Below are 25,942 nucleotides of genomic sequence, written 5' to 3' on the forward strand. Positions count from 1 at the left end.
ATCTTGTAATCGTTGCGTGAGTAAATGTGTGAAAATCATATTTTTGTGCTATATTTTCTCAATGTTTTAATATGTACCAAAACAACTATTTTCGGTGGATAGCGGTAGATATTTATCTCGTCGGTTCGCGGCTTGATAAATATTCACCGTCAGCCGTCTTCACTTCGGTGAATAGCTGTCCAGTTATCAACTGAGTTAAATGCAAATTGGCCGCCGTAGTGATTATGAGCCTGATAGCCTTCGTGCAATGGTTTCTGCTTATGGCCGAGACCTAGGTAACAAAGAATGAAAACGCTCGATTGTTCGTGACGGAGAGATGAAAAGCTCTTAGGTGTCCTTGAGAGAAAATTACGAAAGCCGAAAAGGGACAATCCGAAAAAATATTTAGAATCTATATCTTTTAGACAAACCGCTTTTGAAAAGTTTTTCAAGTCTAGGCGATTTCAAATCCTGGTTTAATTCATAGATCCACAAATAACTTTCATGAAAATCGAAAATAGATTACAATCCAAGAATCTTTCCAAAATCCGGAAAATTTTCGCATATCGAGAAAAATATTTTGTCACGTGACACTTGCGCCAGTGTTCGACACTTTGTCACGATACAGCACGTCGTGTCGCACCAGGTTGCATTAGGTCGACTTTGAGTCACTACGCGAACGGACTAAACTGTACCAAGTGTATTAAGATGTTCTGCTACAAATGTGCAAAAGAATATGATAGCAATGAGCTATTCTGCCGACGATGTGACACTTTAAAGAGACCCGAACAGAAAAATGTGTTGCACAGCTCGTCAGATGAGAGATCTGCCATTGAACAGTCCTTTAAAAGAGGATTTCGTTATGATACAATTGTTCAGTTTTTAGAAAAAGAAGTGATAAAGGGCCTTCGATTTTACGTTTAATTATCTCCCGAACTCTGAATGGACTCCATTCCTCCTTCCCACGTAACCTTCTCTTTAAAGTCTTCAAGTTCATAGAAATACCATGATATTTTTCTAAAAACTGAACAAAACATCGACGGCAGAATAGCTCATTTCTCTCAAATTCTTTTCCACATTTTTGCCAGAACATCGCAATACACTTGGTACTGTTAAGTCCGTTAGCGTATTGACTCCAAGTCGACCTAATTATAATTCAACCTAATGCGACACTAGAGCACTTCAAACTCGTCAGAGCGAATGGAGGAATTGTGGGTTGTATGTGTAGCACACCACCAGTTAAACGGTAGGATCTGGGTACGAGATTATCATGACTATGATGGATAAACTATCGAATAACGTGTGTATCCCTGATACTCTATTTGCAAAAGCGCCCTTTCGTTCCTCCTTTTTATAAATAGTATTAATGCAGTTGTTAAATCCGAACAGGCACCAGGGTTAATATTGATTTTTTTAATCGTTATTTGACCAGAGGTTTAGAATCATGGCATCGAATGGTTACAGGAAGAACTCCTCTACCAATGACTCTGCTGAGAAATTGGGTTTTGTTTCTCTCCTTCTATTCCAATGGATGAACGATGTCATGAAAACAGGCAATAAACGAGCCCTGGAGGAAGGCGATTTTGTACCACTCTCAAAAGAGAACACCTCACAGTCAGCCACAGAACTTCTGAACAAGAAATGGAAAGAAGAATTAGCTAAATCCATTGGGAAGAAAAAAAGACCGAAGCTGTGGAAAAGTATTGTGAAGATGATTTCCCCCGGGGAAACTGCTGTTATTGCTTGCGGGAGTGTCTTGTTCGCAATCGGCTCCCTCCTTTCGCCATTGCTCATTGGATATCTGATTTCTATGTTAATGGAACCTGAAAAACACGGGAATAACATCCTTCGTGGTTGCATGTTAGCAACTGCCACAGCTGTAAACGCTTTGGTCGGGAGCATCGGTATGTAACAGTACAACTACGCGGGTGAATTATTGGGCATCAGACTGAGTACCGCAGTAAAAGGTCTCGTTTACCAAAAGGTAAGCACAAATAGGTTAGCTTACGAGTCCCCAGTCATCTAAAAAATATGGGCAGTGCTTAAGTGGAGAAGAAAAGAGAGACGGAACGGGAAAAGAGCACCCTTGTTTTCTGCCTTCCCATCGCCATTCACGCTCCAATCGTGTTCGTGTTATTCGCCCCTCTTGTTACTTGACTTGCGACGAGTCAAAGTTGGGCTGGTGAAAAGGGTGCAATCTTCCTTAATTGTCTCCAAACTTTTCTCTACGCCTTATGGTACACTACTATTGCTAACTCTGGCCTCTCGAAGTAGTGCGAGAAATGTTCAGTCAAAGATCTAAGTAAGTAATCTAGAACTGCATTCTGTCTTTCCTCGGCAACATTATGAATCATCGGGCTGGTATTTTCGCAGCGGAAAAGAATAACCAGCTTTGTAAATATTTATTCCTCAGCTGTAGGTTCTCTAGATTTACACCTTTTAGCAAACCTGGATTATAAGATTTGAGTGAGCATCTCAGGGCTCCTCTAGCTACGCCTTTGTATTTGGAGGCCACTTTGACTCTAGTTTTGATTTTGTTTCATTCTCAGATCTTACTACTTAGCAAGAGCTCATTGTCAAAGTTTTCATCAGGGCATGTGATCGACCTGATGTCAAATGATGTTCAGCGGATGGAGGCAGCACCTAGATGTATTTTAACAATGAACTCAGCCATACTCCAGATCGTGCCTGCAACGTTTATAATCGCGTATCTGATTGGCTGGCAGGCTCTTATGGGAGAGATATTTCTCTGTCTTCTTCTATCGTATTACGCAGAGATGTCTTCTGTCAATGCCGCTCTACGTCTGCGTTCAGCAGCGGAATCTGATATGCGAATTTCTTTGACGAACCAAGTGATTTCTGGGATACGCGCTATCAAAGCGCATGCGTGGGGGAATGAATTCAGGGAGAAAATAAAACATACACGAAAGTAAGGGAAAATTTAAAACCTCTAACTCTTATTTGGTTAACTGCGCAAGAGTTTTGCACCGACTCCTTTGCGAGAACGAGGTGATAGTATCGGTTTATCAGGGCGATAACCCGTACGGAATTTTGGGGGAATACTCATCTAGTAAAAGGAAAGTGTCACCATCTTTTGTAATGGGGAGGGCCAAAACAAGGTGAACGACTTAGCATTCACTTGAATGCTAAGTCGTTCACCTTGTATTGGCCCTCCTCATTACAAAATATGGTGACACTTTCCTTTTATTTGATGAGGATGTCACCCATGTACCTCGTTTAGTACAATTGACAGATTCCTGACTAGCATATCCTTTCCCTTTGCAATGTAAGTTCGATGCTTTTTGTTTTGTGTAAACGAGAAATCAGCATCTTCTGTTAGACTGTCCCAACCACGGCGGTACATTCTTCATTGCAAATTGCTTATTGTAAAATGTCTTCAGTTTTCAGTAGGTCCTTGGGTGCAATAAACGTGAAGTATCTGACTAATCTGAGAATATGGAGTTTCTCATTTCTTTCAGTTTGTCCGAAAATGATAACAACAATGCTTTTTGTTTCTTGCAGACGAGAAATCAGCATCATTCGTGTGAAAAGTGCCATTCTCTCGGGTTTGGCTGCCTTGGAGTATACTTCAATACCAATCCTGCTGTCTGTTATTACTCTGCTGCTTACTGGTCAACCCCTAACACCAGTCAATGTATTTATGCTCTTAATGTATATTAACTTGCTAAAAGTTGGCATTTGCTTTACCATCGCCTATGGTGTGGTGGACACACGTGAATTATTTGCATCACTCGAAAGAATAGAAGATTTTCTTATTTCAGAGGATTTGTTTTCCATCTCTGAGGATCATTGTCTACAAGACAGACGAACAGTTGCAGAGAGAAAGTCGGGTAAGTTACAAAACGATTCTACTATGAGCCAGTCGCATGTAACAGATGAAGATCCCCTTATTGATCAGTGGATAAACCCTTCTAAGCCAGGAACTTTATGTGTGTCGCATTTAACATATAAAGAAATGGCGAGGAAAGATGAATTTATTCTTCAAGATGTGGACTTCGTTGCTGCATCAGGAAGCTTGACAGTTGTCACCGGACCAGTAGGCAGCGGTAAATCAACTCTCCTCTCAGCGATCGCTGGCGAGATGTCAGACGTAAGCGGAACAATAAGCCGTCAGGGGACTTTTGTGTATGCACCGCAAATAGCCTGGGTGTTCTCTGGGACCTTAAGAGAAAATATTTTATTTGGAGAGTCGTACCACGAACCAAGATACACCAGAATAATCGAGGCATGCGCCCTCACGGAAGACTTTCAGCGGTTTCCGAACGGTGACCAAACCGTTGTTGGTGAGCGCGGTGCCGTTCTGAGTGGTGGTCAGCGTGCAAGAGTAAGCTTAGCACGCGCAGTGTACGTGGATGCAGACCTTTACTTATTGGATGACCCTCTCAGCGCGGTGGACTTCAAAGTTGGTCGGCATATCTTTGAAAAATGTATCAAGGGCTTGCTTGGTGAGAAAACCCGCCTGTTAACTTCTCATCAAGAACAACACATGAAAATTGCAGATCAAGTGATTATACTGCAAAAGGGTTGCGTGCGAGGAAAGGGAACCTTTGCCGAGCTTAAAGGAGAACGCATTTTAAATGCCGTAATCGACCCACTTTACAAGAATGCTCTGACAGTAAGTAATTCAAATGATAACAACAATGATAACAACAGAAAGGAGAATGAAGAGAAGCGCGACAACATGATGCCACTCACCTCTGATTGCAGTGATCTGAAAATATCTATTGAAGATCGAGCAATCGGAACGGTGTCAAGGAAGCTTTATTGGGATTACTTCAGAAGTGGTATCCACACCTGTTTGATCATTGGATTTATTTGCTTTTGTCTCATTACCCAAGGTGAGCCCTAAAGAATCATTTGAGTAACATAGACTGAACCGCTCCTCTCTGCAGTCATTTTTTGTCGTCAAACAACATTCTCTCTCGGAAAGAGCGAACGAGCGACCAGTCACAAACTCCAAACCAGTCGCTTTTTGTTTCGAAGGAGAACAGGAACCCGGAACTTACGGAAAAAGCGCGCAAAGGGTAATGGGATTTACATGTTAGCCCGGTTAGCCCGCCATTTACGCGGAAGTTAACGCGTTCCAATAGCGACTTTTAAAGTTTTTGTCTCCTAATTTAGATTTTTACGCAGATTATGAAGAAAGTAATTTAATTTCTCCATAATTCACCATATTTTTCGCTTTATTTAGCGTCGATTGTTGCCCCCGACGTGTGGCTGTCCTTTTTGACCGGGAAACTTCCGTCGGAACATAAAGACGAAACAAATCTAACTATCTATGGTGGTTTGGTCGCTGCTTCCTTTATATTAGGCATCATCAGGGCCTACATTTTCTTTCTGATTTGTTTAAGATGCTCCGAGCGTCTTCACGACAAAATGGTTGTGGCTCTTTTAAAAGCGTCAGTTTTTTTCTTCGATTCAAATCCTGTGGGTAGAATCCTGAATCGATTCTCTAAAGATGTAGGTTGCATGGATGAGTTATTACCGCGACAGTTTCTATCTACAATTCAGTGGGTATTGATGTTGCTCTCATCTGTTGTCGTTCCTTCTGCTACAAATCCTTGGCTTTTGTTTGTCATCGTTCCAGCGACGGCCATGACGCTTTACTTCGCAAGATTTTACTTGAAGAGTTCCAGAGAACTAAAAAGGTTGGAGTCAATATGTCGAAGCCCAGTTTTCTCTCACATATCAGAGACTCTTGACGGACTGGACACGATTCGAACAAGAGGCAGACAGAGAGACTTTATCGAAAAGTTTTACAGGTATGTTCTTTAGTGCATCTTTTAGGGTGAACCTAGGAGGCAAACATTTGGAGCTCGTGTTCGTGTGTAGTGCAGGGGTCGTACGTAGCATCTCGAATTTACTATCCCTCCTCCCCTTCCCCGCTTCCCCTCCTCCCCTTCCCTTCTTCCCCTCAGGTTGAGGTTGATCTAATAACAAATTCTCTGAACTAATATCATAAGAATTTTAAGCCAGATGATAAGGAGAATTACTAATGAGATCTTGGGAGTGAAAAGGTCAAACAGTCACCAAGACACTGTTAACTAGTCGTCCATCATGGTGATGGCTGTCTCCTCTCTCTTTCCCCGCCCTCTTTCCCTGCGCAAAGCTTATAGAATTTGCTGAGTGGACAAATATTTTGACTCGAGATGACTTACGTTGATCTATTTTCTTTCCCGTTGAACAGCTACCAAGACACTCATAACCAGTCCTTTATCATGGTGACGGCGAGTGGCAGGTGGTTCGGTGTACATCTGGATGTACTCATTTCTCTGTTAGTTGGCTCAGCGGTTTTAGTGGCAGTTTTAGTATCTCAAGATGCCGGTAGGTAGATCCTAACAGAAGTAATTGCAAATTCCACGCTCATTTACACCCAAAAGTTCCAACTTGCCACGCGATAACTCAGTACAATAAATCTTTCCCAGTGAATACTGCTTCCAAAACAAGTCGTTGAGACCCGTTTCATCACTGTCTTCATAAGGACGAATTCGACATCGGTTTGACTGCGAGCGGTGCTTTTGCAATATGTCCCAATTAAATGATTGTCGTATTGAGTCGTGTACAGTTCTGCCGTTAAATTTCTTGTAGTTTTTATCGTGTTCTGCAGGAAAAGAACAATACGCTTGTAGCCATATGAATTGCATTTGGAACTGTTTGAGGATAATATCATATTCACGGTTCACGCAACCGAGACAAATTTGCAAAATATGTCAGTATGACATGATTTTTGTCCAGGAATCCTAATCTCTGAAGGCACTTTTTTATTTCTCGTGATGCTGAGGTTGTTTTGGTTTTTTTTTTTTTTTTTCATATCCTTTTTTGAGTGCGTCATAGAGGGGACGTTGCCGGATAAGGAATAAAATGCACCATTAACGTATAAGTGAAGTAATAAGAGCGAACAAATGTGCTACGAACAAACATCGATGGGTCATTATTCGACCTCATTGCCTCAGGGGTCAGAGCGTCGAATTCGACAATTCATAATAATTTTATATCGTAGAATAAACGTAATCGTTCATCTATGGTTCTTCATGATTTTTTTTTTCTAACGGGATGGCGTTCAGATAAAGAATATTAATCTCCAAGCAGTTCGAGGATGCATATCCGCTCTTGGCCAAACTCCGGTGCTTTTCAGTGGATCATTGAGGACAAATCTGGATCATGGGAACCGCTTCAAAGATGCGGATCTGTGGCGAGTCTTAGAGGATGTGCAACTGAAAGATTTCGTACAAAGTCTTGAGGGACAATTGGATTACGAATTGTTGGAAAATGGAGCAAATGTAAGTGTAGGAGAGCGGCAGTTGATTTGTTTGGCTCGTGTACTGTTGCAGCAGAACAAGATCGTCATCTTGGATGAACCCACTGCACACGTGGATCCCGGCAAAGAAGAAACAATCTGGAGAGTGGTGCGAGAGAAACTGAAAGACTCCACAGTAATAACTATAGCTCACCGTCTGAACACCATCCGACACTGTGACAAAGTTTTTGTTTTCAAGGAGGGAGGGGTAGTCGAGTCTGGAAAGTTTGACACATGAAGACTAGAGCGTTTTCCATCCGCTTTTATAACTGATATTGGTTTGTAATGTCTGGTTGTTTTTGCTTTTCTTAGAGTGCAATAGGATTGAGCGTCGTCAAATGAAAACCAAAGTTATCGAAATGGCCAGTTTACTGCTTGGCCGATATTCCAACAATTGAAATGGAAGTGAGAGCACAAGTTTCTTAATCGTGGAATTTAAGGGGATTTATCTTTAACGTATGAAATAAAATGGAAAAACCTATCTGCTACTTTGTCATTAGCAAAGATATCACGCGACTGTTTTCTGCTTTATTCCAAAGGATTTGAATGTAATTCAACCAACTTTTCTTTACCCAGGGGTGATTTATTCAAAATGAAGTGAAGGCCAAGAAGCATGAAAATAACTTTCTTCAAGAGGAGGCGGATCAGTTTTGGTAACTGACCCAACATTAAGCCTAAAAAGTTTTTAATCAGTCGAATGTTGTTGGGTTAGGGGAGGGGTAAGTGCGCAGTTCTTCAGATACTGACATTAGAGTTCATAAAGGCGCGCGCAGCAGAAGTGTCGATAAGAAACTGGGTCGAGAACGCCGTCGCGTTGTGTTGAAAAGTGATTTAGCAGTCGTTGCAACGAGAATCCTCACCTCGGCTTTTTAAAGATCACCATCACCTTTGAATTTTCGGTTTTATAGACCACTCTAAGGACAACGATATTATCTTCGTTGAGAGCTATATAAAAAGGGCAAACAGAGGATAGTTATAGATAAAGCAAGTAAGTTGTTAATATGAATCCACATGGGCGATTAAACTTTGAAACTATTCCACTCCAGTTTAGTCTCGAGTCTGCTGATTCATCTATCAAATTTTGAAGCCCACTAAATAATTTTTTTTCTATGATTTGCGTCGCTGTCATTTCGTTTTCGTGCTACTAGATTTCAGCACTACTCGTTTTTCTTCATAATTTTGTAAAGGATAATTTGGAAATCGTCGTCGTTTTCCCCTTGTTACTGAATATTCTTCTTTACCATGAGAGTGCATCTCTTTTTAGCGCCACCTTAGAATTGAAATGCATTTTGAACGGAATTATCAGGAGTTATGGCGAAACCATGTAGAAACCGAGCCACCCAACGATGGAGTTGTTTACGATGAGTTCCTATTTATCCGTGAAAGTATGAAATTAACTCAAACTAGTCACCTGTTAGACTTAGAAATAAGGTTTTTTTCTTTTTTTTTTCGTTTTTGTTTAATTTAATTTTTTTTAAACGAATGAAGTCGTTAAAGACTGAATCAAATTAATAGATTTAGAAAGCCGTACCGAAATCGAGTTGATTGTCATTTTATTTCGAAGCGAGAGCATGACTTTCTTGTCTTAGTTTTCACCGGCGCTGATCAAAAGTTTCAAACATAAAAAAGTGCAAACCTGAGCTATTCTCAATTTTTTTCATCTCTGACTTCAATTTGCAGAAAAGTTTTCAATCACGGTAAAAACGACAATAACAACAAATAACACTGAATAATACAGTAGGTAAGCGCCGTGATATTTAACAATTGGTTCATACGTCAGCGTGCGTTCATCGAGATATGACGCACGCGGGAAGTTTGGAGAGCACGAAAGATGCGTAAGATGCGTAAGAGTTGCTCTCGGCTACACCTCGAGCAACTCTAGCTTCTTGAGTGCTCTCCAAACTTCCCAAGTGCTTTATATCTCGATGAACGCACAGCTGACGTATGAACCAATTGTTTCATAACATTTTCAACCCGATGGAAAATTATTTTTTGGCGAGGAATTTGTTTACTGACATCATGAGCGTGCACAATAGGAATATGAAGCACGCTCGTGCAATTGAATTTGATTACACAAATTTACTAGCTATGTTATAATTCATTTTGATAAACTTCAACATGAAGCAAGTTCAATTTATTGATAAATTGATTCATAATAAAATTAATAGCGTCCCATTCTTAGAGTTTTCATACAGGATTAAAGAAATGAATCAAAGAACAGCCCTTTCCCTATTTTAAACCTTCCTCAATTACAAGTGTACTGAGCCCTAAAATCTTGGATCCGGCGCTTGCCAACGATTGTTTCCTTTCGGGAATCCAGCATAAATGAAGCGGTAGATTTTCCCAAATACACCAAATAAAACAAAGAAATGGACCAGGTTATCCTGGAAATGAGTTCTGAAATAATTCCAAACAGCATTATCTCGTTTATATGCGCAAAATTTACGCAAATCCCTGGCGTTTTGATCGCGACGGGAAAATTGCAACAATTTCAATAGTTCAAATGCAGTAGTTTCTTCGCATTTGATTCTTGCGTATACTGTACGACTCGCTAAAGGCAGCAAAATTGGAACGAAATGGCTGTTTATCTTTATCTTTACTGAGGAATGTTGTGTTGTGAATGAAAAGAACATCGACAAAAAGCTTCCAAATAGAATTAGGTACCAAATATGATACAAACGATGCCAAAAGGAAAGTTTGGTGGGGGGGTCCAAATCTGCGAAGAGGGAGTCCATATCTGCTGGCAAATTTGGACCCCCGGTCCAAATCCGCGGGGGGTCGAAATCCGCTGTTGTGACACCAGTAAGACACTGGCTCAGATCAAATGAGGATATAATGTGAAACCACGCATAAAATAAAAGGATACTAATCATAACTAACAGGGATCAATTATAACACGCTTCAGTCTTCATGTCTCACATGTTCCACACTCCACCACCCCTCCCTCCTTGAAAACAAAAACTTTGTCACAGTGTCGAATGGTGTTCAGACGGTGAGCTATAGTTATTACTGTGGAGTCTTTCAGTTTCTCTCGCACCACTCTCCAGATTGTTTCTTCTGTGCCTGGATCCACGTGTGCAGTGGGCTCATCCAAGATGACGATCTTGTTCTGCTGCAACAGAACACGAGCCAAACAAATCAACTGCCGCTCTCCTACACTTACATTTGCTCCATTTTCCAACAATTCGTAATCCAATTGTCCCTCAAGACTTTGTACGAAATCTTTCAGTTGCACATCCTCTAAGACTCGCCACAGATCCGCATCTTTGAAGCAGTTCACAAGATCCAGATTTGTCCTCAATGATCCACTGAAAAGCACCGGAGTTTGGCCAAGAGCGGATATGCATCCTCGAACTGCTTGGAGATTAATATTCTTTATCTGAACGCCATCCACGAGAATATCTCCGTCAGGGTCGGGCATGCGCAAAAGAGCTGCTGCAAAAGATGATTTACCGGCACCCGTGCGGCCTGCAACACCTATGTTTGAACCTCCTTTGATGTCAAGATTTATGTTCCTCAGCGCTTTAGGTCCCCCCGGGTAATACGTCATCGACACATCGCGGAATGTGATGTTTCCTTCGCATGGCCAGTGATCCGGGGGAGGTGTGTCCACTTGGTATCCAGGCTCAGAGTCAAGCTTGGTGTAGGTCATAACTCGTTCAACTGACGTCATAAAATTCTCGACGTCTGATAATTTCTGACAGTGTATTGCGTCATGGCCACTGTTTGAATGAGGTAAGCGAGAGAAAGCCCAGCGGAAGCTAATTAGAAAAACAATCTGTAAATTAACTGTTCATTTCCTTCGAGATACGCAAAAAAATTATCAAAACTCTTACAGGAAAACGATGCACGATTCGATACGACACAGCACGTCGCGGGTACCTGTTACCACGACGCTACTCGTGTGATATGCTGAATTACTTTGGAAAACATTTTTTATAATCAAACTAGTTCAATCGTTCCCATGAAGATAGTGATGAAATGGGCTACAACGACTTGTTTTTGTCTCCCAATTATACACGAAAAGATTCTTTTCACAGTCTTATCACAAGGAATATCATAGCCTTTGGGTGTACATGAGCGTGAAATGGTGCAATTACTTTGGATAAAATTCTACATACCAGCGTCTTGAGACACTAAAACTGCCATTAAGACGACTAAGCCTATTAAAAGAGAAATGATTGCATCCAGACGAACACCGAACCATCTGCCACTCGCCGTCACCATGACAAAAGACTGGGTATGAGTGTCTTGGTAGCTGTCCATGGGGATAGAAAATAAATCAACGTAAGCCATCTCGAGCCCAAATATTTGTTCACTCAAATTCTATAAGCATTGGGAGTGGGGGTAAGGAGATTGCCACATTATCATCATGAACGACTGGGTATGAGTGTCTTGGTAGCTGTCCAACGGGAAAGAAAATACATCAACGTAAATCATCTCGAGTTCAAATGCCAAGTCTGCGCAGCAACTTTCTTAGGCGTTGCGTAGAGGGTGCCATCACCATGATGAAGGAAACAAATTTTAGATTCGGTATACAAAATGTAAATTAAAGAAGAAAAAACATTTGAACACGAGACCGTCAACGAAAAAAAGTTATCAGGTAGAGAGACTAATTTGAGGCTGGGACCGAATACCAAATTTTAGATCCACTGCCCCAGTCAACCAAGCATTCCATCTCTACAATTTTCAAAGCGTTGGAATAGAAAGGTGGGGGGGGGGGAGGGAGGGGAGGTGGAAGGGTATGGTGGAAGGTGGAAGGATGGGGTAAGGGGCAACAGGAGAGATTGCTTTTACGGATGATGATTCAAGATGCCAAACACAAACCCTGCACTATAAGCGTTTAGCGGACCGAGCCTGAATTGAGTTTGAGATTTTACCTTGCAAGCTCACTTGAAGAGTTGCTCGAACTTACTTGTAAAACTTGTCCATAAAATCTCTCTGTCTGCCTCTTGTTCGAATCGTGTCGAGTCCATCAAGAGTCTCTGATATGTGAGAGAAGACTGGGCTTCGACATATTGACTCCAACCTTTTTAGTTCTCTGGAACTCTTCAAGTAAAATCTTACAAAGTAAAGAGTCATGGCCGTCACCGGAACGGTAACAAACAAAACCCAAGGATTTGTAGCAGAAGGAACGATAACTGATGAGAGCAACAGCAATACCAACTGAATTGTAGATAGAAACTGTAATGGTAATAACTCATCCATGCTACCCACATCTTTAGAGAATCGATTCAGGATTCTACCCACGGGATTTGAATCGAAAAAAAGAACCGGCGCTTTTAAAAGAGCCATAACCATTTTGTCATGAAGCCGCTCAGAGCTTCTTAGACAAACCAAAAAGAAAATGTAGGCCCTGATGATGCTTAATATGAAGGAGGCAGCGACCAAACCACCGTAGATAGTAAGATTTGTCTTGTCTTTCTGTTCTGATGGAAGTTTCCCGGTCAAAAAGGACAGCCACACGTCAGGGACAACTATCGATGCTGAAAAAGGGCGAAAAAAAATATGGAATAATAAAAATACACAAAAGTGAAATAATTTCCTTCATAATCTGCGTAACAGTCTAAATCAGATGAAATAAACAATTTTAAACTCAGGATTAAAAGGCGTCAACCTCTCTTATAAATGGTGGATTGGTTGTTAGTCTTAACATGAATTTCCCGTCACCCTTTGCACGCCTTTTTCCGTCAGTCCCAGTTTCCTCTTGCTCCTCCAAGACAAAAAGAAACTGGGTTGGAGCTCCTGACTTGGTTGCTTGCTTGCTCGTTCCCCCCGAGAGAAAATGTTTCTCGACAGCACCAAACAATGGCTAAGTTTTTGCCACTTTTATAATTCTTAAGCGCTCACCTTGAGAAATAAGACACACGAAAATCATTCCAATGATGAGCAATGAGTGAATACCACTTCTGAAGTAGTCCCAATACAGCTTACTTGACACCGTTCCGATTGCCCGATCTTCAACAGATATTTCCAGTTCATTGTCTTTATTTCTAAGTGGCTTCAAATCTCCGCGTCTCTCTTCATCCTCCCTTGTGGTGACCATGTTATTGGACTTGTTCACAGTCAAAGCATTCTTGTAAAGTGGGTCGATAGTGGTATTTAAGATGCCTTTTCTCTGAAGCTCAGCGAAGGTTCCCATCCCCAGAACGCGACCTTTGTGCAGTACAATCACTTGGTCTGCATCTTTCATGTGTTGTTCTTGATGAGAAGTTAACAGGCGGGTCTTCTCACCAAGCAAACCCTTGATACACTTTTCAAAGATATGCCGACCAACTTTGTAGTCCACCGCGCTGAGAGGGTCATCCAACAAGTAAAGGTCTGCATCCACGTACACTGCGCGTGCTAAGCTTACTCTTGCACGCTGACCACCACTCAGAACGGCACCGCGCTCACCAACAATGGTTTGGTCACCGTTCGGAAACCGCTGAAAGTCTTCCGTGAGGGCGCATGCCTCGATTATTCTGGTGTATCTTGGTTCATCGTACGACCCTCCAAATAAAACATTTTCTCTTAATGTTCCAGAGAACACCCAGGCTATTTGCGGTGCATACACAAAAGTTCCTTGACGGCTTATTGTTCCGCTTACGTCTGACATCTCGCCAGCGATCGCTGAAAGGAGAGTTGATTTACCGCTGCCTACTGGCCCGGTGACAACTGTCAAGCTTCCTGATGCAGCAACGAAGTCCACATCTTGAAGAATAAATTCATCTTTCCTCATCATTTCTTTACATGTTAAATGCGACACACATAAAGTTCCTGGCTTGGAAGGGTTAATCCACTGATCGGTGAGGGGATCTTCATCTGATACATACGACCGGCTCATAGATGTAGAATCGTTTTGTAACTTGCCCCACTTTCTCTCTACTACTGTTCGTCTGTCTTGTAGACAATGATCCTCAGAAATGGAAAACAAATCATCTGAAGTAAGAAAATCTTCTATTCTTCCGAGTGATGCAAATGATTCCCGTGTCTCCACCATACCATACGCAATGTCAAGACAAGTAGTAAGTTTTAGCAGGTTAATAAACATTAAGAGCATAAAAACATTGACTGGCGTTAGGGGTTGACCAGTAAGCAGCAGAGTAATAACAGACAGCAGGATTGGTATTGAAGTATACTCCAAGGCAGCCAAACTTGAAAGAATGAAACTTTTCGTACGGATGATGCTTATTTCTCGTCTAAAAGAAACAAAAAGATTATCAATTATTCTTATTATTTATCATATAAATCAGGAGAGATCTTTTAAGTACCTTAGCATGGTAGTAGATGAATCGTTATCTTGGAACAGTCACATGTCTTACGTCGCGTCCAGAGTTTACCCTAAACTTAAATTGTTAAACAGATTTTCGTCTTTTTTTAGATTGCGGTTTTACCATGCGGGATCCTGCACTAGGAGGATTTCCCTTTGTTTTAGAACGGCTACAGAATAAAGCTTTGAGAATAATCTTAAGACAAACTATCTGACTTGCACTCCAAGGATGAGAGACAAATTAGGACTTCTTACGTTATCCAGCAGGCGACGATATATGCGTCTTCAGCTAGTGTTTAAAATTGTTAATAACTACGGTTGTCCCACGCAACTTCAGAGTTATGTGAATTTCAGATAAGAACTTTGTGGCAGGTCCTTAAGAGATACCCGAGAAACTCACTTGCCTAAAGTAAAATCTACAATGGGCCAGTCTACATTCAAATTTGCAGCTGGAAAAGAACGGAAAAATTTACCTAGACTTGCAGGCTAAAGACTTAAATTTAAGAACTTGTAAGTAAAAAACAATTTAGTATTTCTTAGAGCAAGACAAAATACAGCACAAATGTAACATAGGGTTCTCTCTCTCTCTCTCTCTCTCTCTCTCTCTCTCTCTCTCTCTCTCTCTCTCTCTCTCTATCTCTCTCTATACATATATATATATATATATATATTTATACATTAGCTGTTATTTTTGTAACCAAATCTTACCTTTTAGTTTTTAATAGTTTTTTTATTGCTACACTAATTTGAAATGGTTTAACAACTGCACATGGGTTTATACCAGCTGTCTTTATATTTAAATTAAGCTGATCAATTTTTGACGTATAAATAAAGTTATTACTATTATTATTATTATTATTATTTTTGAGAAACTGAAGGTACTGATCAGAAACTCTGCATTCTTCACTCTGCATTGGTTGTTTAGATACGTATCGTTTATTACACCCAAAAACTCTCTGAAAACTGAACACATTTTACAATAGGCAAAGTTCAGTAAACAGTACTTCGTCATGGTTACAAGAGATTCCTAAATATGACTTCCAACCTCCCTCACAGCCGCTCTCGTCACCCATAAATGTTAAATTGGTTAATTAAAAACTCTTACAGTGTTCTCCCGAAATCTTGCACGAGTTATCACGCCAGTAAACTAATACTATCACTTCGTTCACCCAAAGGTATCGGTGCGAAGATGTTCTGCGGTTATCTTAAAAATTAAGTAGGTTTTTAAATTTCGCTTACTTTCGCGTATGTTTTATTTTTTCTCTGAATTCATCCTCCCACGCATGCGCTTTGATAGCACGTATCCCAGAAACCATTTGGTTTGTCAAAGAAATTCGCCGATCAGATTCCGCCACTGAACGCAGACGCAGTGCGGCATTGACAGAAGACATCTCGGCGTAATACGGTAGAAGAAGCCAGAGAAATATCTCTCCCATAAGAGCCTGCCAGCCAATCAGATAGGCGATTATAAGCGTTGCAAGGACGATTTGGAGTATGGCTGAGTTCATTGATAGAATACATTTAGGTGCTGTCTCCATCCGCTGAACATCATTTGACAGCAGGTCGATCACACGCCCTGCTGAAAACTTTGACAGTGAGCTCTTGCTAAGTAGTAAGATCTGAGAATGAAACAATATCAATACTAGAATTGACTTCTTGAAAAAGAAAACCCGTGTTTAGTGCAGAAAGCAATCAGAATCATTAACTACCATTTGCCAAAATAAAGGTGGCTGGTGGTGGATATTTACCCAGCTGCAAAGTGGCGTGGTGAATACCCACCACTGGCCACCGAGTTATTGCTTTAGTATGTACTAAAACAGTCAGAGAAAAAGACACAAAAAGATGATTTTGACTCATTTTTTCTCGCAACGATTACATTATTTTCGGGCGAAAAACCCAATCAGCGCACGCCTTCAACGCTATACACTGTTTTAGTATATACTAAAGATGATTAGTGTATACCACTCAAGTGGATAGTTCAATTCGAGTGCACTTATTGGTTAGTTCGGAATTGATTACCAAGTTCTACTCATCTCCAAGGAAAAAACGCACTACCAAAGTTCAATTCCCAATCATTTTTAACTCGTGAATTGCGCGCATGCGCAAGAGCGAGTTATAGATACGATGTGGGGAATGGCATTCGCTCGCTCGCTCGCTCGCTCGCTCGATTGGTCGATTCCTGTAAACTTTTTTTAGATTTTAGGCTTTTGAGTGCATTTTATAGTTTTTGGCGAGCAATAAACAGACGAAATGGCGACCTTTGTTGCTAAGAATAGTGGTGGGGTGAAAAAGAAGCCAATGATAATCTTAAAGGAGTTTTTTTTTTCGTTTTAGTTTCAACAAGCGGCGCCAGCGACTGGCAGGCATGCAAGGATTCATACTGAAATAACAGAACAACCTTCGTTTTTCATAAAATTGTAATTTACAATCCTTGAACTTGAAAACAATCGGAAGATTCATTGAAAATATCACTTACTGCGAAGCGCTCGGAGTTTACAGATGTTCAAAAGCTTTTTCTGTTATAGCGTGAGATTGAGGACAAAATTGATCATTACGTTTCGTCGCGTGTGTTTTTCCTGTGTGAAGCAACAAAAGATGCCGGCTACTGACGAAATAACAAGTTAACACGAAAATCAGATAACACCTAAACAGACAATTTTAGCTACCGATTTTCAGTGAATTTTTAAAGAACAATTTTCTTTTAAGTTTCAAGACAATTTGAAGATTCAACATACATACAACGTACTAAAATGCGAAAGTTACACACCACAAAATTGATAAATAGGCCTGAAATGAAATTCTATCTTGTTATTGATCTTACGTTGCCTAGCACGTGACCTAAATCTACCCAGGCGGAGATCCAAAATGACGGTGGCAGGCTTGGTTTAGTTATATCACTCAAAACTCGTTCCCGTTTGTCTCATTTGATAAAGAGGGAATCGTTAATGTTTTCATTAAGACAGTATTGCCTTGATTTTCTAATATTTACAACGAAAGACAGTAAATTTCACTTTTCACCCACATTTACTTCCAACCTTTTCTTTTGAACCAGAAACAAAAATGATAGACGTTTAAAACACATGAAATCATCCACCTTGTCAAATGTACTAGCATGATCATTTCAATTGTAATGCCTTCTTATCCAAACGTTACTTTGTTTCTTTGCTACATTAGCGAACACTGAACTACTGCTCGTACTCTAGATATGACAATCAACCACAAAATTCCCTAAACCAGATAACATTAAACATAATCTAAAAAATCATGTGTCAATTCACGAGTTTGCTCACAGAGCACTTTGATTTTTCATCGAATACATTAAGGAGCCAATGAGGACCGCCAACTGGGTTTGGCCAAATTGCTAGAACGCCGGCTGCCACCCGCGAGATCGAGGATCCAAGTCTGAGATTGAACAACCTCTCACGCTCCCAAGACAGAGACGTAACTAGAGGAGTCTTGAGGTGCCAAGACAAATCTTATTGTTCAGGTTTGCGAAAGTATATGAATTCATAGAAGCTTCAGCTTGGGCATAATCATTTCAGATGCTGGTTAATATGTAATACCAGCCTGCAAATACACAGTGTTGCCGAGAAAAGACGGAATGCACTCCTAGATTACCTACTTAGACACTTCATTAAAAACTTTCTCTGACTACTCCATAATCTAGGGTTAAGAACAAAAGTGTATCGAAAAGCGAAGGAAAAAGTGTCGAGAGAATTAACGAAGATTGCGCCCATTCCCCATACCTAACCCAACCCTACCCTGACTAGTTTCCAATCTTCTTCAAAGCGACAGTGTCGGTAACTAACAAGGGCAAGTGCAGCGGGATGGGAAAAAGTAAACGGCGCGCAGATTATGGGGAACGCTGGGGACGAGTCAGTTACCCTTCTTGTGCTCACCTTTCTGTAAACGAGACCTTTCACTGCGTTACTCAGTCTGATGCCCATTAATTCACCCGCGTAAGAGTTATGTTGCATGCCGAGGGTCCCGACCAAAGTGGTTGCAGCCATGGCAGTTGCTAACACGCAACCATGAAGGATGTTGTTCTGATGTGTTTCAGGTGACATTAACATAAAAATCAGATATCCAATGAGCAATGGTGAAAGGAGGGAGCCGATTGCGAACAAGACATCACAGCAAACAACAAAAACAGCTTCCCTGAGGGAAATCATCTTCAAAACACTTTTCCACAACTTCGGTCTTTTCTTCTTCCTAATGGAATTAGCTATTTCCTCTTTCCATTTTTTGTCAAGAAGTTCTGTGGCTGACTGTGAGGTGTTCTCGTTTGAGAGTGGTACAAAGTCTTCTTCCTCTAAGGTTCGTTTACTGCCTGTCTTCATGACATCGTTCATCCATTGCAACCAAAGGAAAGAAACAAAACCAACTTTCTCGGCAGATTCACTAGTGGAGGAGATCTTCTTGTAACCATTTGGTGCCATGGCTCTAAACCTTTAGCCGCAGAGCGATGAGACCTGATCAATACTATGGTTTTTTATAAATAAATCCAAGTCATGCTTCACATTTTGCTACATCAAATTTGAAAAAATGATGAACGAATTAGCACTTTTAATTCAAATAGAATGTGAGAGATTGGGATAAACTCCTTCCTCATAAAAGAATCAGATTTTTTTGTCCCACTCTCGTTCCACATCTCGTGATAACATCTTTTTAATTCACTACCAAGCCTTTGAAATTGTCAGTCCTAACGATATGCGGGATCCTTGTCACAATGAAACCTATTAATGGCCTAACTCTCCATCGAGTTCATTGTACAGCATCAGAGCGGATAATTCGCAAGCTAAGTTTGGGGTTTAATACCTTGCCCGAGACTTACATATTTTCTAGTCCTGAGGCCAGATATCACATTTCTTTAATTCTGACTTATTTTCAATCTACCCTTTGTCGTGTCATGCAAGAGGGGGGCGGGGGTGGGGGGGACAGGGGGTTTACAGTCCCCCAATTCCTGTACCACGTTCTCTCAGCTCCAGTACTATTGTGACACTCTGCCTCTGGACTTCCGCCCTTCAACAAGGAATGACCAAAATCCACCTAAAACCACCTAAAAACCACCTGAAACCACCTACAACAAACTTCAGAGTATTATTTTTATCATTGTGACAATTTTGTTGGCAAATGTGATTGTACACGGGAAATGTTGTCAATAGTGAAAACTAATACCCCTGAAAATTAAGTCACTGCCTGCGACATTCACCCATGCAATAGCTCGGATAATCAGGGAAAAACACAAAAAAATTGTTAGCATAAGAGCAGCGCCAAGAGCCTTAACGCTTTTGGAGTAATAAATGGACTATGTTTTCGAGGTCAGTGTTTTCGAGGTCTGAGTTTTCGAGGTCTGATTTTTCAACGTCTGACAGAGGTCAACGGGACACCAAGCAGGTAGCAGGAAACTTGATGAAGTTGCGTAATAAAGCATCAAGGGTGATGTGTTTCTGGGAAATCCGAGCAACCCTAACTATCTGAAATTGCTTCAAATCGGGTTGCGGAGCGAGCGTACAACAAAGAAAACAAAACAGTTTTATAATGAGTTGGTATTATTCAGAGAAAAAAGTTAAATTGACTGAGAATAGGAAACCACGAAAAGAACAATGAAATTTGAAACGATGTGTGATAGACAGAACTTGCAAGTCTCGCTATATGCATGTAGCTTATAAATTCCCTTAAAATTATCGCACTTACAAGCACTTACAAGCAGCATCCTTACGAGTCCCAAACGCGAAATAGATCGAGTCAATCAGGTCTCGGAACCTACAGCTTGCTGGCATTAATTTGTATCGATTAGCCTGGGTGCCAGTAGCCTACGTGTAGTCGTTTAACGAACAAGATGATGAACTAAATATTTTTACGGTCCACTTTTCCTTTAAAGAGCCAACTTGATTGTTGGAACCGCTCAAAATTTCTAAGTAAAAATCTCATATTCTTAAAAAGTTTGAAACAACCTTCCGGTGGAACTTCCACCGGAAGTTTGAATTCTGTGAAAATTTCTGACTGCCGTGCAATTAGTGTATTTGATACCATGCCTTGCTGCCGAGCATTTAGTTATAGCGCAGAAAAAGGTAACAAACTGATTATCCAGGCTTTGACTTTTTTGACGGGCTTCAAAGTCAAGAGAAATTATCTAGAAAATTGTTGCTTTGATTGAAAGCAATTGCCATGACCGAGCTCTCAATGCATTAGCAAGTTTAAATGAATTATGTCGTGGGTCGCCTTTGCATAATTATAAAAAAAACCCGCTCAAACTTTTTAATTTTACTTTCAAATAAGGGCTGTTAACTTTTTTTTTGAAAACTTTGTTTGTCATTGAAAAAAAAAAAACTCTTGCTTTATTTTTCCAAATTGCGCTCGAAATCTTCTGATTGAATGGACTAAAGAAATTCTGTAAAACGATTTAAGTGCAGTCGTAAAAGCGTGCAAGTATGCTAATCGGGCTTTAACACAATGGATTTCTGCACGCGCGTTGTTCCGTTAGTGATCAGGACTGCTTGCCGGCGTGTTACTGGTTTACGGAATTTTTACCTTTGGTGCAGTTTCACCCATTACAAAGTTCCCTCCAGGGCAAAAGAACAAGGTTAACCGGTTAGTGTTAATCTCGTGATCTCTTGACCATTTTCAATTTTATTCCCCCGGAACAAGTCAAATTTCAATCGCACTCGTACGTATTCACATATTGGCAACTATTTTGAAGCAGGCGAAATTAGATGACTTAGCGGTTTTCGATCTTTAGATGTTCTTCCTAAGTCTCCTTTAATACCAGTTTGAGGCCAAAAAAAAAGGAGAAATAGCGGTGATTAATTTCATTGGCCGTTCTGATTTTCTTAGGTAAAAAATTCTGGATTAAATTTGAATATTTCAGGCATCGATCTGCATTTTTAGCGGGCTTTTTGGAAAAAACTCACTCTGAAGGTTGAGCTGAAATTACCGATGATTCCCGTTTCACGCTGTAGCAAGTGCATTTAAACCGTAAAAATAAATATCTGCGAGGCGACAAAAAGAAAAAAAAAAGACGAGAGGATGCCAAGTCTCAGGGAAATATACGTGTCGTGACACAACCGTTGAGTTGTGTTTTCATTTCTAAAAGGCATGATCCCAGCATGCAGACAACAGACTACAGACCGGATAAAAAATGTAGACTAAGTACAAAATGTAGACTGCAGACTGCAGAGTGGGTACAAAATGCAGACTGAGAATCTGATGAGTTTTTTCGTCTTGTATGTGATAACATGTCATCTTAAAACTTACCGAACGTCACGCAATCGCTTTTCCGCGATCAGCTTTCACGATTATTAGCGCTATTTTGGAATATTCCTGGCCCACATCTTGATGAAAATCGATCGTAGTATAATTTCAAGCCTTCATGTAGTCTTCTCACTTTGCGCGCGAGTTGGTTGGTGTGATGTCTAGACAGATTTTACCAACGTAATAAAATTAGATGTGAATGTAAATGAGATGTCACTATGAATATTTAACCCGCTTTAATCAGACATTCATCTAGAGATGACACCAAGCAAACCAATCCTGAAAAATATATTCGGCACACTCAACAAATCATGAATCTTGCAACACAGCTTGCCGTTAAAGAACTACTCAAATCAAAATGTTTGGTGCAACTCATCAACACCTCAAGCAATATTTGATTAAAAAATTTTCCACTCACTCTCGTCGTGAAGGAAAAATAACCACGATCGCGCATGGTTGTCACAACATGAATAACACGTTTACCATAGGTAATCTGATATCTTTCATCTGTCCAGTGGTATCGCATTTCTCGTAAAGCGCGGTAAAAATACACGTTAAAACCACAGAAAAGCCAACATTTCTTATTCTAAAAGATGATTCTAATTTACAGACTACTCTTTCTGAATCCTCCATTACTTCGTTGAAACTTGAACACCTCTTAAACCAACGAACAAAAACGACGCTCTAATTGGTGCGAGATACATACCCTAAACGATTTGATTGGCGCGAGCAACATACCACTTTCTTTACGCTAACGTGGATGTTATTTTTTTGTTAATAAAAAAAACTAACTCTAAAATGAAACGCCTGAGAATGGTCCAGAACTTAACGTTGGCACAGCTTGCCATAAAGCCAGATTTCTGATTCATTTTATTAACCTGAAGACGGGAGTAATGCCATGAAGGGCGAGAGTCGGGAGGCACAGTGCCACAATAGTACTGGAGCCGAGTGAACGTGGTACAGGAAGTGGGGGACTGTGGACCGTGAACCACCTCTCTTCCCCCCATTCCCCCCTCCCCCCCCCCCCTCCACTTGCATGGCATCACGAAGGGTCGATCAAAGAACGGCCGCGGAGGAGACAAATGGCATAATTAGCTCGATTGCGTAATATTGAAAAGTGCTAACAGGGGTTTATAACAACATTAGAATAATAAATTATCCGCTTTGATGCTATACAATGCGCTCGATAGAGAGATTGGCCATTATTAGGTTTATTTGTGGCGAGCATCCTGTATATCGCTGGGAATGACAATGTCGAAGGTTCGGTAGTGAAATAAAAGAAGATTTTATCACGAGATGTGAAACGAGAGTGAGACAAAAAAATCTGATTCTTATATAAGGAAGGAATTTATCCCAATCTCTCACACTCTATTTACATTAAAAGTGCTATTTCGTTCATCATTTTTGAGTTATTTCTTTTTCTTAAAAAAAAATAACTCCATGTTAGTGCATAGAGTGGTATCAGTGATGTTGCTCGCATTAATCAGATCGTCGCATTAGGGTATGTATCTCGCACTAATCAGATTGCTGTATTAGGGTATGTATCTCGCACCAATCAGATTGCCGTATTAGAGTATGTATCTCGCACCTATCATATCATAGCATTTGGATATGTTGTACCAATTACAGTGTTTGGGTATTGTTTTCTTGTAAATTATGTCGTGGATCACGGGGCTGTGCACAAAGAATGACATTTACCAGAAATTTTGGCTCATTTGATAAGTGTAATGGTTGGTGGCCTTCGCGAGAGTCTAGCCGGTTAAGGTAGAGATTTAGGATCAATATCAGTATCTGGGCAACTGCCCACCTACCCCTCCCCTAACTCAACAACAGTCAATTGACAACAAGTTAAGGTTAATGTTGGGTAAGGGAGGGGTAGGTGGGCAGTTGCCCAGATACTGAATTGATCCGAGATTTATTAGGATGTGAAAGGTACACATTTAAATTTTAAAGTTAAAACGTGTTTTTCCGCTCCTTTACTCACAACGCACACGCCAAACAACTTAAATTCTATCACGTACCAAGAAAACAACGTCCAAAGTCCAATCAGAACATACCCAATCATTGCACTACATGAACATCAGGCAATTTTTCACGTGCTTGAATTGTATTTCACCAATCAAATTCCATTTTGCCACATTGCACTTCGCTCTATCACGTGTCATGTTCTTGTAAACAACCTGCATTTTATTACGTATTCTAACTGCATTGTCCAACCCCACTGAAAAAAATTCACATGGAAGTAAATGCTACTGGAATCGAGTTTTCCAAGCAATTCTCCCGCATTTGACTTTTTCTACGAATTAAAGTCGCTTCAAGCTACCTAGGACTTAACCCAATTGCGTGTTAATTCCTTGTTAAACAATCTGCCTTTTCTCACGCATTCAGATGGCAAAGTCCAAATAGACAACAACCAATCAAGGATCCCTCTTTGAGATATTATCCGTTTCTCTTCTTCAATGTATCTTCACCTATACGAGATCGCAATATATCGTTAGTTAGGGTCTGTTAGAGGTAGAACAGAGTGTCCGGTTTGCTTTTCGTAGTAAAATTACGCGGATTTATATTTTTGAGGTAACTAACTGTAGACGAATAACTTTGATTTTCCCTCTGTTGGAGGAATGACATTAAGCGTAGTCTCTTTTGCAACCGTTATTTGGTCTCGTCACGCAACGTACTCTTTCTCAAACTGGGAATAGAGGGCGTCGTGTGACAAGGCCAAACAACGGCTGCGAAGGAGACAAAAGTAAGCGTGGCACCGATGAATTTCACTTTAACTTAGCAGTATTTCGACAATAGAGACAGTAGATCATATAATATCTGCTTTAGTTGAGATAAATTAGGTTTTTTTCTGTCTTTGTGCGATATTTTCGTTTTTTGAAAGTTATGCTCTTTTCGGTGACAAAAATGAAAACACTATGTACACAAACTCTTCCATCTCGACCCACCCAACCAAAAAAATAACTCTTGCATGCTACGCATGCCTACGTTTTCAATTTGATGTAGCAAAACGTGAAGTGTGATGTGAATTTATTAGTGAGAGATGATGATATTGATCATGATTCATCGTTCTTCGACTAAAGGTTTAGATCCATGGCACCAAATGGTTACAGGAAGATCTCCACCAATAAATCTGCCGAGAAAGTTGGTTTTGTTTCTTTCCTTTTGTTGCAATGGATGAACGATGCTATGAAGACAGGCAGTAAACGAACCTTAGAGGAAGGAGACTTTGTACCACTCTCAAACGAGAACACCTCACAGTCAGCCACAGAACTTCTTGACAAAAAATGGAAAGAAGAAATCGCTAATTCCATTAGGAAGAAGAAAACACCGAAGTCGTGGAAAAGTGTTTTGAAGATGATTTCCTACAGGGAAGCTGTTTTTGTTGTTTGCTGTGATATCTTGTACGCAATCGGCTCCCTCCTTTCGCCATTGCTCATTGGACATCTGATTTTTACGTTAATGTCTCATGAAACACATCAGAACAACATCCTTCATGGTTGCGTTTTAGCAACTGCCATGGCTGTAACCACTTTGGTCGAGACCCTCGGCATGCAACATTCCGGTTACGCGGCTGAAATAATGGGCATCAGACTAAGTAACGCAGTGAAAGGTCTCGTTTACAGAAAGGTGAGCACAAGAAGGGTAACTGTTTCGTCCCCAGCCTTCTCCATAATCTGCGCGGCGTTTACTTTTTCCCATCCTGTTGCATTTGCTCGTGTTAGTTGCCAACAACGCTGCTTTGAAGAAGATTGCGGACGAGTAAGGGCAGGGTTCGGTTGGGTTGGGTAGGGGGAATGGGCGCAATCTTCCTTAATTCTCTCGACACTGTTTCCTTCGCTTTTCGATGCACTTTTGTTATTAACTCCAGATTATGGAGTAGTCAGAGGAAGTTTTAAATCCATTGTCTAAGTAGGTAATCTAGGACTGCATTCCGTCTTTTCTCGGCAACACTGTGTATCCGCAGGCTGGAATTTACACGGCGAGAAGGAGTAACCAGCATCGGAAATGATTATGCCCAAGCTAAAGCTTCTATGAATTCATATGCTTTTTCAAACCTGAACAATAAGATTTGTCTTGGCACCTCAAGACTCCTCTAGTTACGCCTCTGTCTTGGGAGCGTGAGAGGTTGTTCAATC

The 25,942-nt window shown here is 40.7% G+C and overlaps 2 protein-coding genes and 1 pseudogene across 3 annotated transcripts; 2 read left to right on the forward strand and 1 right to left on the reverse strand.

Annotated features, from left to right (window-relative positions):
- Positions 1-1,825: 1,825 nt before the first annotated feature.
- LOC113673655 (ATP-binding cassette sub-family C member 4-like) lies at positions 1,826-7,662 on the forward strand. Its single transcript, XM_089185778.1, has 6 exons — positions 1,826-1,963; positions 2,529-2,908; positions 3,502-4,838; positions 5,192-5,762; positions 6,188-6,329; positions 7,050-7,662. The coding sequence occupies exons 2-6, from the start codon at positions 2,589-2,591 to the stop codon at positions 7,533-7,535; spliced, it is 2,856 nt and encodes a 951-aa protein (XP_089041904.1). The 5' UTR covers positions 1,826-1,963; positions 2,529-2,588; the 3' UTR covers positions 7,536-7,662.
- Positions 7,663-10,071: 2,409 nt separating this feature from the next.
- Positions 10,072-19,130, reverse strand: LOC113673658 (ATP-binding cassette sub-family C member 4-like; annotated as a pseudogene). Its single transcript, XR_016180694.1, has 6 exons — positions 18,449-19,130; positions 15,789-16,168; positions 13,148-14,478; positions 12,213-12,783; positions 11,419-11,555; positions 10,072-11,058 (listed from the first exon to the last, which is right to left on the reverse strand). The product of XR_016180694.1 is annotated as an ATP-binding cassette sub-family C member 4-like (transcript).
- Positions 19,131-21,004: 1,874 nt separating this feature from the next.
- Positions 21,005-25,619, forward strand: LOC149039224 (cystic fibrosis transmembrane conductance regulator-like). Its single transcript, XM_089186044.1, has 2 exons — positions 21,005-21,143; positions 24,887-25,619. The coding sequence occupies exon 2, from the start codon at positions 24,897-24,899 to the stop codon at positions 25,593-25,595; it is 699 nt and encodes a 232-aa protein (XP_089042170.1). The 5' UTR covers positions 21,005-21,143; positions 24,887-24,896; the 3' UTR covers positions 25,596-25,619.
- Positions 25,620-25,942: the final 323 nt, after the last annotated feature.

Source organism: Pocillopora damicornis, chromosome 10 (assembly GCF_964200805.1).
Source record: "Pocillopora damicornis chromosome 10, jaPocDami1.2, whole genome shotgun sequence".
Classification (NCBI taxonomy): Eukaryota; Metazoa; Cnidaria; class Anthozoa; order Scleractinia; family Pocilloporidae; genus Pocillopora; species Pocillopora damicornis.

Bases quoted from the DNA above. Each gene is read 5' to 3' on its own strand.
- LOC113673655 (XM_089185778.1), top strand. From the start codon at position 2,589: ATGTCAAATGATGTTCAGCGGATGGAGGCAGCACCTAGATGTATTTTA. The intron at 2,909-3,501 runs GTAAGGGAAAAT...TGTTTCTTGCAG, and splicing joins AAAATAAAACATACACGAAA to ACGAGAAATCAGCATCATTC. The intron at 5,763-6,187 runs GTATGTTCTTTA...CCCGTTGAACAG, and splicing joins TTTATCGAAAAGTTTTACAG to CTACCAAGACACTCATAACC.
- LOC149039224 (XM_089186044.1), top strand. From the start codon at position 24,897: ATGGCACCAAATGGTTACAGGAAGATCTCCACCAATAAATCTGCCGAG.